This window comes from Rhinopithecus bieti, unplaced genomic scaffold (genome assembly GCF_001698545.2).
Source record: "Rhinopithecus bieti isolate Rb0 unplaced genomic scaffold, ASM169854v2 scaffold_1618, whole genome shotgun sequence".
NCBI lineage: Eukaryota > Metazoa > Chordata > Mammalia > Primates > Cercopithecidae > Rhinopithecus > Rhinopithecus bieti.
The window spans coordinates 5,328,204-5,343,689 of NW_016803937.1; the positions used below are offsets into that span (position 1 = coordinate 5,328,204).

The 15,486-nt window shown below is 45.0% G+C and overlaps 1 protein-coding gene across 2 annotated transcripts in view; it reads left to right on the forward strand.

Moving 5' to 3' along the window:
* Positions 1 to 15,486, forward strand: part of HSDL1 (hydroxysteroid dehydrogenase like 1) — a 23,104-nt gene that overhangs the window by 1,913 nt on the left and 5,705 nt on the right. The window contains exons 2-5 of one of the 2 annotated variants that reach the window (XM_017860905.1): positions 8,240 to 8,303; positions 12,410 to 12,635; positions 13,631 to 14,076; positions 14,287 to 14,514. In XM_017860905.1, the coding sequence (XP_017716394.1) occupies positions 12,416 to 12,635; positions 13,631 to 14,076; positions 14,287 to 14,514 (894 nt within the window). In that variant the 5' untranslated portion in view covers positions 8,240 to 8,303; positions 12,410 to 12,415. The remainder of the gene's footprint in view (positions 1 to 8,239; positions 8,304 to 12,409; positions 12,636 to 13,630; positions 14,077 to 14,286; positions 14,515 to 15,486) is intronic. The other variant, XM_017860913.1, reaches the window with a different exon arrangement.

Here is a 15,486-nt window from a genome sequence, read left to right on the forward strand (position 1 = left end):
CCCCCCACCCCCCCACCCCCCGCCCAGGCGATTCTTGTGCCTCAGCCTCCCCAGTAGCTGGGATTACAGGCACGTGCTACCACACCCAGCTAATTTTTTTTTTTTTAAGTGGAGACAGGGTTTCGCTGTGTTGGTCAGGGTAGTCTTGAACCCCTGGCCTCAAGTTATCAGCCCGCCTTGGCCTCCCAGAGTTCTGGGATTACAGACATGAGCCACTGCACCCGGCCGTTTTTGGTTTTAATCACTGCAGGAATATTGCAGGGGCATAGAGTTGAACAAATTGGCGCTACTTTTTTTTAAAAGTAGGTTTTTAAAAATTGAAATTCCCATGACATAAAATTTATCATTTTAGCCATTTTAAAGTGTATAACTCAGTAGTTCTTACTATAGTCACAATGCTATGCATCCATCACCAGTAACTAATTCCAGAACATTTTATCACCTACAGAAGAAACCCCAACCCCATTAACAGTCATACCCCTTTTCTCCCCCGTCCCTCAGCAGCCCTAATTTATCTTCTATCTGTGGATTTGCCTACGCTGGACATTTCATACAAGTGGAAACATACAACATATGGCCTTTTGTATTTCGTTTCTGTCCTTTAGCATAATGTTTTCAAAGTTTATCTATGTTGTAGTATGTATCAGTACTTCATGCTTTTTTATGGGTGAATAATATTCCTTTGTATGGGTAACACCACATTTTGCTTATTCATTTATTCGTTGATAGACATTTTGTTTGTTTCTGCCTTCTGGCAGTTGTGAGTAGGCTGCTGTGAACATGCAAGTAGGAGTTTTTATGTGAGCAAAATTTCTAATTATCTTAGGTATCCGCCTAGAAGTGGGGTACTCTGAATACTTTAATTCTTATTGCACAAATACAGATATGACAGTGAGGAGTATTGGATCTTGGACTAGAATCCAGGTTTCTAATTCCATGTTGCTGCTCTTAGGCTCAGCTTCATTGTGCGTTTAGTCATATACCAAAAATTGGCAGTGAAGGCAAATAAATCCCAAAAAGTCATGATACACCAATGACTAACTTTGTCAAACTGGTGACACAGAATATGAGAAGCTTCTTAAAATTTTTTCTCAAGAGTTAAATTTGAAGCTTTAAACACAAAGCAGTATTTGGTTCTATTTATTAAATAAAATTGTCTACAGCAGCATGTCAGGTGCTGAGGAGGAATATAAAGATGTGTGAGATCCGGCTGGGCGCATCCCAGTACTTTGGGAGGCTGAGGCGGGCGGATCATGAGGTCAGGAGTTTGAGACCAGCCTGGCCAATATGATGAAACCCGTCACTACTTAAAAAAAAAAATTACAAAAATTCGCCAGGTGTGGTGGCACACGCCTGTAGTACCAGCTACTTGGGAGGCTGAGGCAGAAGAATTGCTTGAACTTGGAAAGCAGAGGTTGTAGTGAGCTGAGATCGCACCACTGCACTCCAGCCTGGGCGACAGAGCGATACTCCGTCTCAAAAAAAAAAAAAGAAGTTGTGTGAGATCCCAGCCTCACACCATCACAAAACGCCAGGAGGATTAAAGACTTAAACTGAAAAAGCAAAAGTGTAAAATTTCTAGAAAATAATTCAAAAAAGTTTCTTCATGACCTGAGGCTAAGGAGGGATTTCTGAAATAAAACGTCATGAGTACACATCCTAAAGCAGAAAGATTGATGCGTGTGTCTATTTCAAAATTAAGATATTCAGCCGGGTGCAGTGGCTCCCACCTGTAATCCCAGCACTTTGGGAGGCCAAGGCAGGTGGATTGCTTGAGCTCATGAGTTTGAGACCAGCCTGGGCAACATGGCGAAACCCCATCTCTACCAGAAAAGAAAAAAAAAAAAAAAACTGGGCTTGGTGGTACATGCCTGTAGTCCCAACTACTTGAGATGCTGAGGTGGGAGGATGGCTTGAGCCCGGAAGGCGGAGGTTGCAGTGAGCTGTGATCATGCCACTGCACATCAACCTGGGCAGTAGAGCCAGACCTTGTCTCAAAATAATAATAGCACATTTAGTTTATCAAAGATACTGTAATGAGACACAAAACATACAGAGAGCTAGTATCTAGAATATTTAAAGAATTCTTACAATTCTAAGAGAAAAAGAAGGAAAGGACAAAAGATAGGAATGGGCATTTCAAAGGTTACAAAACACAGGCAGCACATACGTATAAAAAGGACTGTAGCCTTGTTAGTAACCAGGGAAACGTAAATTAAAACCATAATGAGATACCATTTCACAGCCACCCTGTTGGCAGAAGGTGAAGCTTTGGATGCTACCAGCCAGTGACATTGAGGAGTGGCACGAACCCGCTGCTGGCGGGAGTGTGAATGGGTTCTGCTGCTTTGCAAAAGCATTTGGCAGTGGAATGCATGTGGCCCAGCAGTTCAGCCATGGGCAGATGCCTTTGAGAATTCTTGCACAGGTGTGCAGGAGATGGGGACAAGTGCCCCCTGCAGTGCTGTTCCTTACTGTAAAGTCAAAACCAACAGAAACAATGCATGTGCCCAGCACCAGCAGCAGGGGGATCTGTGAACGGCAGTGCATCTGAACCATGAGATACTGTGCAGCTGCAGAGGAGGATGGACTACAGCTGCAGGGGCATGGATGAGTCTCGGGAATAATGTTGAGTGAAAGAAAGAAGTCACCAAAGGGTCCATGCAGTGTGGCTCCTTTACATGAGGCTCAAAACCAGGCAAAACTTGGCAGTACTGTTACTGTTTCAGAATACATGCTTGGGGTATACAGCTGTTTTGTTAAAAAAGTCAGGGAGTGACTACCCCAAAATTTAGGACAGAGGCTGCCTCCAGGATAGAGGAGGGGCTGTAATCAGAGGAGCAGCATACAGGACTTCTAGGACACTAGTTTTGTTAAATAGGCTGGTGGCTAAGTGGCTGTTTTATTCTTTGAACTGTGCATAATACGTTTTACGTACTTCTGTATATATTTTACAAATTTTGCCAGATGTGGTGGCTCATGCCTGTAATCACAGCAACTTTGGGAGGCCGAGATGGGTGGATCACTTGAGGTCAGGAGTTCAAGACCAGTCTGACCAACATGATGAAACCCCATCTCTACTAAAGATACAGAAATTAGCTGGGTATGGTGACAGGCACCTGTAGTCCCAGCTACTTGCGAGGCTGAGGCAGGATAATTGCTTGAACCCAGAAGGCGGAGGTTGCAGTGAGCAGAAATTGCACCATTGCACTCCAACCTGGAAGACAGAGCAAGACTCTGTCTAAAAACAAAAATTTTTTTTAGTTACAGAAAAATTTGTTTTCTGTACATCTCCTGTCCTCCAGAGGCCTGTGCTCTCCTTGGACAACCAAGAAACTGAGATATAAGCAAGTTTAGTGTTTACATAGAATCCAGAGCAGTGTGTGCTAAGTGCCACATGGGTAAGAGAGATGGAGAGGAACTCAGAGGCGGGGGCAGTGCCACGACCTGGGAAGGGAAGAGACAGGAAGGAAGTTTCTCCCCAGGGCTGGCATGTTGTCGGTGCTTGTCAGGAAGTGATTGAACTGAGGAGAAGGCATGGGACTTGAAAGGTTAGGAAGAACAGAGGATTTGGAGTGCTGAGTACAAGACAGATTCACACTCTGAAAAAAAGTAAGATTTCTTTGAAAAAATGTTTTCAATGAAAACAGTCATAGCCCTGGAGCCTTACTGAAAAGCTAGATAATCCCAGCTGGTAAGGAGGGGGACCTCAGGTCTACCCTGGTCAGTTGAAGATGACAGGAATCTCTGAGACTTTCTGGCTCCTGAATACACATCGTGGTTTTAGCCTAAGGGAGGTTGCAGAGTTTTCAGTTTGTCTCTTCCATGTCCTGAAAGTTGAACTGACTCTTCATCCATCCCTTCCTGCCACTGTTTATCCTTATCCCCTGTGGCTGATGTAACAGACTGCCACAAAGGTAGGGCTTAAAATGACCCAGATGTCTCTTCCTTCTGGAGACGGGAATCTGAGATCATTCTGACTGGGCTAAAGTCAGGGTGTCAGCAGGGCTGTCTTCCTCTGCAGGTTCCAGGGCAGAATCCTTTTCCTGGCCTCTGCCAGCTTCTAGAGGCCACCCTCAGTCCCTGACTGGTGACCCACCCCTCTGTCCATCATCGAAACCAGCAGCACAGAGTACCTTCAACTCGAGCTCTCTCTGACCTCTCCCTCTAGTCACATTGCTCTCTGTCTTTGATCTTCCTGCCCCCCTTACAAGGACACATGATGACATTGGACCCACCCTCCCCAGCTCAGAGTCCTTAACTCAATCACATCTACAGAGTCCCTTTTGCCACATAAGGTAACGTATTTACAGGGTCTGGGGATTAGGCTGTAGATATCCCTGGAGGCCATTACTCTGCCCACCACACTGTCGTTCGCTGGTGCTTTGATTGTTTTTTTCTGTCCTACTTGCTTTGTCTTCTTTAAAACCCTGGCCAGTCTGCCTTGTGTTCTTTTACCACCCGCCCCACGTCGCATGCATTTGGATAGCTTGGTGATGTCCATGTTTCAGCCAAGACTTTCCTCCCAGAACTCTTGGTTCATGAAGGTTTTTGTATTTGATTTGATTGCCCTTTACACTGCTAGGTGGAGTGGAGTCCCCTTCACTGTGGAGTGGGATCGGGTTACAGGCCACAGCAGTGGTGCTTTGAAGAGGTGACTTTGCTCCTTGCAGTTATGACCATAATTGTCCCATGATGCTTTTGCAGTTGTAATGTTTCCTGTAGGTTTTTGATGACTCTTGACCCGTAGAAGTAGAAAATGCTTAAAAGATAATAGGGAATTGCTCTTCTTTTTCTAGTTTGGAGACAGTTCTGGTTTTGTTTTGTTTTGTTCACAGATGTTTTAGTTTTCTGCAGAGATGAGAAAACAAAGCTTAAAATTTTTTTAAAAAAATTATTTTATATTTTTCCAACTTCATTGGACTATAATTGACAAATAAAATTATAGAAATTTAAGGTGTACAACATGATTTGATATGTGTGTACTTTGTGAAATGATCACTACAACCAAGTTAATTAAGACATTCATCTCCTCAGTTACTTTTTTATTTCTTTATGGTGAGAACACTTGAGATCTACCCTCTAAGCAGATTTTAAGCCTACAGTTTGGTATTACTCACTACGGTCACCGTACTGTACATTAGATCTCCAGATGTACGCATTTTATAATTGAAAGTTTATACCCTTTGACGAAAACTTCCCACCCATGCCCCCACCTCTAGCAACCACCATTCTACTCTCTGTTTAAGAAAACAAAGCTTTAGAATAACTTTTTGCAGGTAGATTGTACAGGAATCAGAATTTTACTGTGTTTTAGTATTGCTTTCCGCATCATGGGTTTCTCTAGGTTGTAGGCTGCCTTAGTTGGTTTTGAGCTGCTCTAACAAAATACCATGAACTGGGTGGCTTGGAAACAGCAAACACTTTTCACAGTTTGGGAGGCTGAATTGTCCAAGTTCAAGGTGGTGGAGCCCTCATTATCTGATCACCTCCCAAAGGCCCTCCCTTCTAAACCATCACCTGGGGGGTTAAGTTTCAAGACCGACAATCGGGTAGTGGGGCCAAATGCTCAGACCAGACCGTAAAACAGGTTAATAGCTTTCACTATTCAAGCCACAAAACAGTAATGAGTCAGACACCTAAAGCAACTTTGACGAGGCTTGATATCTACATATCCCTTCGTGGGCTTCTAGGCTTAAACGTGTGATAGATTCCTTTGAAAGTTTCAGTGAGAGGCCATGAGCTTTTGAAATGTGGTGGCTTTGGGGGAAAGTACTGATTTCTTTTGTCACGAGAAAAATGTTATTTTCCATTATGTACAGAGGGCAGGGAAGAAGATCGAGAGGAGGGAATGAATTTTAATTTCCAATTCTCTTAACATTTTTGGCCCATCAGGGTGTGAGAGAATATGTGAAGTGTCTGGCGAGGCTGAGGAGCAGCAGAGGCCACAGAGCCTGTGCTCTCCATGTGGCCCACCTTCATCCCCAGCTGGCTGATGAGGGCTCAGGACCCCCCCTCTCCCCTGCTGCGTTACCTTCCCAAACAAGCCCCACCAGCTCCCTCCCTTGGTGCTCAAGGAGGAGGCCCAAGCACTCCAGTCTGGCGTGAAGGCGTCTCCAGTCTGCCTCTCCCAGCCTCCTTCAAGCCTGTGTGCCTGCACACATGGGGCCTCACACAGGATGGCACAGCCTGTGCTGTCCGCGCGGGGGACTTCCCAGTGTTTCCTGAGCAGGCCAGATCCTTGACAGTGCCGAGCCTTTCTCCGTGGGCCCAGGCCTGGGAGGCCCCTTCCCTCCTCTCTGCCTAGAGATTCTACTCACACTTCAAGACCCATTTCTCCCCAGTGGCGCCCTTGCCACCTTACGTTGCAGTTGCTTGGTGTATCTTTCTCTGACTTCTGTGTATAGCAGGTGGCACGGAGTCCTGGTTTATTCATGATGGTGTCCTCAGTCTTCATTGCTGTTCTAGAAGTTTGTTTTCCATGTAGATCTCGAGAGACTGTGGGACCAGTGGCCATGTGTGTTTAGGCCTTTTCGCTGTGGGTTCACTATCCATTCCTAAATCGGCATTTGAATGTATCAGTCTTCTGTGGGTTTTGTGGATGTGAGTCAGATCTCTTTGTCTTGAGCTGCCTCTGAGGAATGAAAAACTTGCATTTCTGTCCCTCAAGGCTGAGGACCAGACCTTGAATGCCATCAACCCCTCTGATGCTCTGTGATTTTTAAAATATACGTAGCAACCATAATATTAACACATGTTTAAGGTACTTGCGCATGATGGTCCTCCCCTGACAAGATGGTGAGGGGTGTCTAGTGGGGGTGTTGAAAAGCTGGGCCATGATGGACTTGAAGCCTCTCAGCCCCCGGTTCCTGTACTCACCTCTGCAGTGGGTGTGTCTCCTCTGCTGGCCTGAGTGGGAGGTCTCTGGTGGGTTTAGCACACAAGCTTTTCTTTCTGTAAAGGATCAAAGGAATTTGTGGGTGGTCTGCTCCTGAGCTGGGGGCTGAGATGGATCCTGCCATGTGGAGACTGAGAGCCGGACAGGAAAAGACTCTGCCTCTGAGCTGCAGCCAGAGATGTGGTAGTGTTGAGCTTCTTTGTGCCAGGATTTGTGGAAGGTGCTGGAGAAACAGAGAGGAGTAGAATTTGGCCTCTGCGCTGGAGGACTGCAGCCTGCTGGGGTGGTCAGAGACAGAACAGTTCCAGCGCGGTGTGCGTGGTGAAGGAGAGGGAAAATGTGGACCAAAGGTTTCCTTTCATTTCCTCAGCACCTGACCCACTCACAGCCTCAGGGGGGCTGCACCCAAACACAGTGGGACACCTTCCTCCCTGCCACCCTGCCAGGAGATTAGACAGGTGGTGGACACCTGAACTCAGGTAGGCTGGCCAGAATCCCTGCCAGGATTTGGAAAGAGAGGCCAGGACAGCCTGTGGCAATGTGGATGTTCCAGGGAACGCTGCAGGTGGAACTGAAGAAGGGGTGTGCAGAGCGAGGCAGTGGGAGGCCCATGTGAAACCCAGACAGGCACCAGGCAGAGAAAGGCACCAAGGGCAGCTGTGGCTGCTCCCTTCCCTGACGCCGGCGTGGTGCCTGGGTGGTGTTTTCCCAAGGGTCCCTGGGATTGGAATGGGCTTTTGTCCCATTTGATGAAATGTTCCCTAAGAAAAAAGGCATAGGAAAGGCCGGGCGCGGTGGCTCAAGCCTGTAATCCCAGCACTTTGGGAGGCCGAGACGGGCGGATCACGAGGTCAGGAGATCGAGACCATCCTGGCTAACACGGTGAAACCCCGTCTCTACTAAAAAAATACAAAAAACTAGCCGGGCGAGGTGGCGGGCGCCTGTAGTCCCAGCTACTCGGGAGGCTGAGGCAGGAGAATGGTGTAAACCCGGGAGGCGGAGCTTGCAGTGAGGTGAGATCCGGCCACTGCACTCCAGCCTGGGCGACAGAGCGAGACTCTGTCTCAAAAAAAAAAAAGAAAAAAGGCATAGGAAAAGGGGGGCACCCTCCAGCTGTTCCTGAGGACACATGCACTGTGTCCCCAGCAGACACCAGAAGCTTTTCTTATTCTGAGAGGAGGGTACTTGGAGCTTAGTACATGGTTTGCTGCCGTACAGAGATTCATGGCGTAAGAATTTTGTGTTTTCTTAATTTTGAGCACTTGGATGTTAGTTTAATATAGTTTTCCCAGCTGAACTAAGAGGAAAAGAAAAGGCATTTGTTTCTTGTTTTATTCACAGATTGGCCTTAAGAGAAGGACAGAGCTGTATACTGCTGACGACCCAGAACTGGCAGACTTAGAAGGTAAGAGACCCCAGGGCAGGTAACGACCTCAGCAGAGAAACTGGGGCCCCCTGTGTTGTCAGCCACCTTTTGCTAGATATTTACTTCAAAAAGGTTCAGATTCTTGAAAAAAATCAGGCTTAAGGAGGAAGCTTCCATCAGTGTGGGGTCCCTCCATGAGACAAGCCTGACCTTCTTTTTGTAGCGAGAGCCTTACTCTGTACACTTGGAGCAACTAATTTCCCCACAAATACTGCTTTGACTACAACCCATTGATCTTGATATGTGGTAGCTATTTTTTCTTTTTCTTTTTTTTTTCTTATTTATTCATTTTTTTTGAGACCGAGTCTTGCTCTGTTGCCCAGGCTGGAGTGCAGTGGTACGATCTCAGCTCACTGCAAGCTCTGCCTCCTGAGTTCACGCCATTCTCCTGCCTCAGCCTCCCAAGTAGCTGGAACTACAGGCGCCCGCCACTATGCCCAGCTAATTTTTTGTATATTTGGTAGAGACGGGGTTTGTGTTAGCCAGGATGGTCTCGATCTCCTGACCTCGTGATCTGCCCGCCTTGGCCTCCCAAAGTGCTGGGATTACAGGCATGAGCCACTGTGCCCGGCTTGTAGTTATCTATTTTTTCATTGAAAACATTGTTTTAACAGCCTAGATGTGTGCCTACCTGTTATTAGAAGAATAAGCTTAATGTTCCAAGTGTCTAGGTTTCTTTAGTCATAGCTTGTTATTCCCAGTTTTATTACATTTTGCTTGAGAAGTCCTGGTACGTACAGGTAACTACATATAGGTAATTGTTTTTGCATTTACTTTCCTCATGGCCATGTGTTTGATTAGTTATGACAAAAGGCACACACACGTTTTATGAGTTATTTCTGGAACTCACAATTTAGGATGGTCTAACATAGAATATCAGGTGGTTTTTTTCTGTTTTGTTTTGTTTTTTGGGTTTTTTTTTTTTTGAGACGGAGTCTAACTCTGTTGCCCAAGCTGGAGTGCAGTGGTGCGATCTCGGCTCACTGTAATGTCCGCCTGCTAGATTCAAGTGATTCTCCTTCCTCAGCCCCCCAAGTTGGGCATGCACCACCACACCCGGCTAATTTTTGTATTTTTAGTAGAGATCAGGTTTCACCATGTTGGCCAGGCTGGTCTTGAACTCCTAACCTCAAGTGATCTGCCTGCCTCAGCCTCTCAAAGTGCTGGGATTACAGGTGTAAGTCACTGTCCCTGGCTGAAATCTCAGTTTTTACTGTTCTTATAGGATATTAATGTTTGGGGCATGTCTTTGGGAATCTGTTTTGGGCATGTCTTTGGGAACCCAGTAATTATGACTGTTGACGGGCTGCAGCCAGTGTGAAAACTCTGATACCTGCCCCGTCATCAGCATATCCAGCAGCAGGAGGATTGTGGGAGGGGTGGTGGTGCGGCTTCCTGTCATGCACATCTGGAAACAGGCATGCTCATTCGCTACCCAGAAGGGGGGCCTAACTTTGAATATATTTCAAAGGATTGTCAATCAAAGGATTTGGGAGCAGTAAGGGGTATTGGTGACTGCTGTATGGAAGATTGCTCAGAAAAATGAAAGACTTCATTGAACTACACAGCTCATATTTTAGGTGAACTCAGCCAATCTGGTGCATAAAGAAAAACTACCCCAAAGGAGCATTTATTTTAGTTGTTTTTAGCTTAAGTATTTGGCTTATGTACTTAGTCAAATTTAAAACGTTTCCTTTTCCTGATGAACTTTGGCATTCTCATTGCGGGAGGTGAGTTTCTGTGCACAGAGCCCCAGTGGGCAGCATTTTACCTGTAGGGAATAAAGGGGCCCGACTTTTCATTTAAGGAAAACTTGTTTGTTTGTTTGTTTGTTTGTTTTGAGATGGACTCGCACTCTGTGGCCCAGGCTGGAGGGCAGTGGCCCTATATTGGCTCACTGCAGCCTCCGCCTCCCGGGTTCAAGCAATTCTCTGCCTCAGCCTCCCAAGTAGCTGAGACTACAGGCGCCCACCACCGTGTCCAGCTAATTTTTGTATTTTTAGTAGAGATGGGGTTTTACCATCTTGGCCAGACTGGTCCTGAACTTCTGACCACCTGCCTTGGCCTCCCAAAGTGCTGGGATTATAGGCATGAGCCACCGCGCCTGGCCGAGGAAAACATTTTTTAAACTTAATGCCATATTAGCTGAATTTGGTAACTTCATATGGTAGCAATACCAGCTTCACACGGTGCCACTGTGGAACTTGCTGTTTTTGAGAGATTGTTCCTTACCGTAGCGCATTTAGGAACCCTACTGCTTCTCTACCTCTTCAGTTTTCAGTCCTATTTATTTTGTATGTTGTGTTGATTTGTAATGAACGCTACACAGTTACATATATTTATTCAACAGTTTTTAAATGATTTTATATGCCTCTTGTCACAATATGGTGCCGTTCTTGTGCGTGTTTCCATTTCAGTGGTTCATTTGTTTTCTTCTGCTTGGTTCCTTTTTTACTCTGCAAAACTTGGTTGAGCTCAAATTACACTGCAGTGGAGTAGGAGGGAATTCACCCATTCTTTCTTAAACTTATGCTCATTTTTGCTGCTACTGTTGGGTATTTTCTTAGGTTCCAGACCTTTTTTTTTTTTTTTTTTCTATTTTAAAGGGATTTCTTTAAAAGTGGCCACCCCAGAAGTTTTATATTTCTTTTTCTTTTGGCTTAAAATCAATGTTCTTTTTAGAATATAAGCTGTGTCCTTGGGTTTGTGTGTATCTGAGTTCCCTGTGATATAAGTGTAGTCTATTGCAGTTGTTTTGATATTTTGTCTTTCACAGGATGAACACAGTTGGTTTAGCCTGATATGAAGTCCACTCACTCGGTCTGTGGCCAGGGCTCCCCATGCCTTGCCTTGGTCCACTTCTGCAGGGTTATCTCTGATTGCAGGCACACATCTACCAGATCATGTGGCATTTTACATTATTTTGTTAAATGTCTGGGTCTTCACCTAGGGACGGTCATTTAGTTCATCTGTGAATCCTTCGAATCACAGTACATAGAACCTAGTAGGTGCTTAGTATATGCATGCTCTGTGGACATTCACCAGAGTTGTGTTGGACTTTTCTTTCCTCAGATGTAAGCGACCAGGCAACATGATGGTTACAAATTAAGTTAGAAGATGGAGGAGTGCTCACTCTGTTGTCATTTGAGAAGCCATTTTTCCAAGCTTGGTGGTTATCTCTTTAAACAAAAAAATTTTTTTTTAAATTGATGTAAAGGTTTTTAAAAGCTGAGTTTTGTCTCCAGTGGATCGTAAGCTTTTGAGGCCAAGGCCATGTCTTAGTGCCACCTCTGTTTCATCTCCTTTGTCCCTACGCAGGTAGTAGGTCCTCCGTACTTGCTGATTGTGAATAAAGCAAAGAAATACATGTACCTCCGCTGTATGAATTAGAAGCTTTGTGTTTGTTATTATTAGACTAGGAGCATGTTTCAGGCGCAGAGCATATTGTGTTTGTCTCTGTAGCCACAGCATGTAGTGTAGTACCTGATTTTAGTGGGAATTTGGTAACTTCTGGTAGTTATGTTGATTAGTCTCCTTGGAAGAAAGTAACTTTATAAGCTACAGATGTTAAATGATGAGATCATAAATTGACTGAATCTCCCGGCATGGTGGCTCACGCCTGTAATCCCAGCACTTTGGGAGGCCAAGGTGGGGGCGGATCACCTGAGGTCAGGAGTTCGAGACCATCCTGGCCAACATGGTAAAACCCCATCTCTACTAAAAATAAAAAATTAGCCAGGTGTGGTGGCGTGTGCCTGTAGTCCCAGCTACTTGGGAGGCTGAGGCAGGATAATCGCTTGAACCCGGGAGGTGGAGGTTGCAGTGAACCAAGATGACACCACTGCACTCCAGCCTGGGCGACAGAGTGAGACTCTGTCTCATAGATAGATAGATAGATAGATAGATAGATAGATAGACAGACAGACAGACTGAATCCATGGGCCATGTGCATTTGAAAAGTTATTGTTATTTGAATGCACAGCTGACAAGATCTGATGCCCTCAGCTGGATGTCTTCACTCAGACTGTGTATGTTCCTTTAATTTATTAACCAAAGAGGCTCTCTCTCTTTCCTTCTCCCTGCAGGTTGCCATGGCTGCTGTTGACAGCTTCTACCTCTTGTACAGGGAAATCGCCAGGTCTTGCAATTGCTATATGGAAGCTCTAGCTTTGGTTGGAGCCTGGTATACGGCCAGAAAAAGCATCACTGTCATCTGTGACTTTTACAGCCTGATCAGGCTGCATTTTATCCCCCGCCTGGGGAGCAGAGCAGACTTGATCAAGCAGTATGGAAGATGGGCCGTTGTCAGTGGTAACCTACTTTATAATCAAAATAATCTTTTCTATGAAGTCGGATGCATTACTCAAGGAGTTATTGAATTTAATGTGATGTTTTTATGGGAACATGCTGATAAAAAAATGAAACTTATGGCTCCTGCCATGATTATGTTCACATTTTCTTTTTTTTTTTTTTTTTTTTTTTTTTTTTTTTGAGACGGAGTCTCGCTCTGTGGCCCAGGCTGGAGTGCAGTGGCCGGATCTCAGCTCACTGCAAGCTCCGCCTCCCAGGTTTACGCCATTCTCCTGCCTCAGCCTCCCGAGTAGCTGGGACTACAGGCGCCTGCCACCTCGCCCGGCTAGTTTTTTGTATTTTTTAGTAGAGACGGGGTTTCACCGTGTTAGCCAGGGTGGTCTTGATCTCCTGACCTCGTGATCCACCCGTCTCGGCCTCCCAAAGTGCTGGGATTGCAGGCTTGAGCCACCGCGCCCGGCCATGTTCACATTTTCTTACTGCTCTCATCTGAGGAAGAACTTGCCTCATGATTGGTATCCTTCCTATTCTGCTCTCTGCTGTTCCCAGGCCTCCTCCAGACCCACTTGTACCACTTGCTTTTTCCTTTTTGTTCTCTGTTTTAAAATCATCTTTAGAAACTGTCACCACTTTCAGAAATGCTTCACGTATTTTGAATTTCATTTTAATTTATGAAGATTTCCCAGAAAAGCACCTCCTGCCACTCATTCAAGCCAGATAATAGTTTGAAAACAAATTCCTACTGTGTCTCCTAATCAATATGGTGAATGTAAAATAACTCCCTGTCCGTGTGTCAGGATGTCTGGGAGAGTGTGTAGCATGCGCCCTTCACGTTCCTGACTCAGCAACAGTGCCCTTGACTCGTAGATATTAGAACTCACTTGACTTCTAGTGTGAATTTTTCTCGGACTAAACCTGACAGGGGGTACTTGAGGTCCATTTTAAGGGTCACACCATGAAGTGCGCGTGCTCACTTTTCCTGACTTGCATCCTAGGTGCAACAGATGGGATTGGAAAAGCCTACGCTGAGGAGTTAGCAAGCCGAGGTCTCAATATCATCCTGATTAGTCGGAACGAGGAGAAGTTGCAGGTTGTTGCCAAAGACATAGCCGACACGTACAAAGTGGAAACTGATATTATAGTTGCGGACTTCAGCAGCGGCCGTGAGATCTACCTTCCAATTCGAGAAGCCCTGAAGGACAAAGACATTGGCATCTTGGTAAATAACGTGGGTGTGTTTTATCCCTACCCACAGTATTTCACTCAGCTCTCCGAGGACAAGCTCTGGGACATCATAAATGTGAACATAGCCGCCGCTAGTTTGATGGTCCATGTCGTGTTACCGGGAATGGTGGAGAGAAAGAAAGGTGCCATCGTCACGATCTCTTCTGGCTCCTGCTGCAAACCCACTCCTCAGCTGGCTGCATTTTCTGCTTCTAAGGTCAGATACTACTTACTGGAAGATGAAATCCTAATACCACAGAACATTTATTAACAATTGTTTGGTCTGATTTGTTGAACTCTTTGTCAGCAACTCACATTTGCTTATCCTGTATTTTTTCCTGAATTGATAATAAGCAAATCTTTTTTTCTCCTGGATTTTCAAATTCACCCAGAATTAAAAATCTTTTCCTTCCCTCTGTCTCAACAGGCTTATTTAGACCACTTCAGCAGAGCCTTGCAGTATGAATATGCCTCTAAAGGAATCTTTGTACAGAGTCTAATCCCTTTCTATGTAGCCACCAGCATGGCAGCACCCAGCAGCTTTCTGCACAGGTGCTCGTGGTTGGTGCCTTCGCCAAAAGTCTATGCACATCATGCTGTTTCTACTCTTGGGATTTCCAAAAGGACCACAGGGTACTGGTCCCATTCTATTCAGGTAGGAGTGTGCTTCAGGTCTCATAATTAGATTAATGCATCCTGAACCTTTCTCAGTGATACAGAGGAATCTGATTAAAGCCTAAGATGAGAATTGTAAATTCTGACTTTGAAGCCTGACACTTAATAATTTTGGTTAAGACACTACATTTTCTTTTGTGAGATTATTACATTAAGAATTTTCAAAATTCTTTCAAAGTTCAATCTATGTGGCACCTTAAAGGTGAAATATACTGCTTTGGCCGGGGTGTGGTGGCTCATGTCTGTCATCCCAGCACTTTGGGAAGCTGAGGTGGGCAGATCACCTGAGGTCAGGAGTTTGAGACCAGCCTGGCCAATATGGTGAAACCCCGTCTCTACTAAAAATACAAAAATTAGCTAGGTTTAGTGGTGTGTACCTGTAGTCCCAGCTGCTTTGGGAGGCTGAGGCAGGAGAATCGCTTGAACCCAGGAGGCAGAGGTTGCAGTGAGCCGAGATCGCGCTACTGCACTCCAGCCTGGGCGACAGAGCAAGGCTCTGTTTCAAAAAAAAAAAAAAAAAAAAAATATGCTGCTGTAAGTGGATGGTAGGACTATAAAAATGCTGAGTATTTACATGGGAATTTCAAAGTAAAAGAGTCTAGTACTGCTTGAGGACTACCTCTAAGTTAAAAATATTATCCAAAAAAACCACAAAACCACAAGATAGGGCTATATTTCATGCAACCATTTTATCAAATAATATGTCCATATAGTCTTAGACTAATTTTTTCAAGCAGCATAGAACTTTTATTTTAAGTTTATCGTTTAGGCGTGACAAAGGATTGGGACCTCTTAGGACTTTGGAAAGTAACTGGGTCAGATATTTGAAATTGTGATCCTAAGTATTCATATGAGGATGCATCATTATTCATTATAATATACTTGAGTTCCTTTATCTGGTCTAGTAAAGAGTTGTGCCCTAGTTTAGAATTTTTTTTTTTTTTTTTTTTTT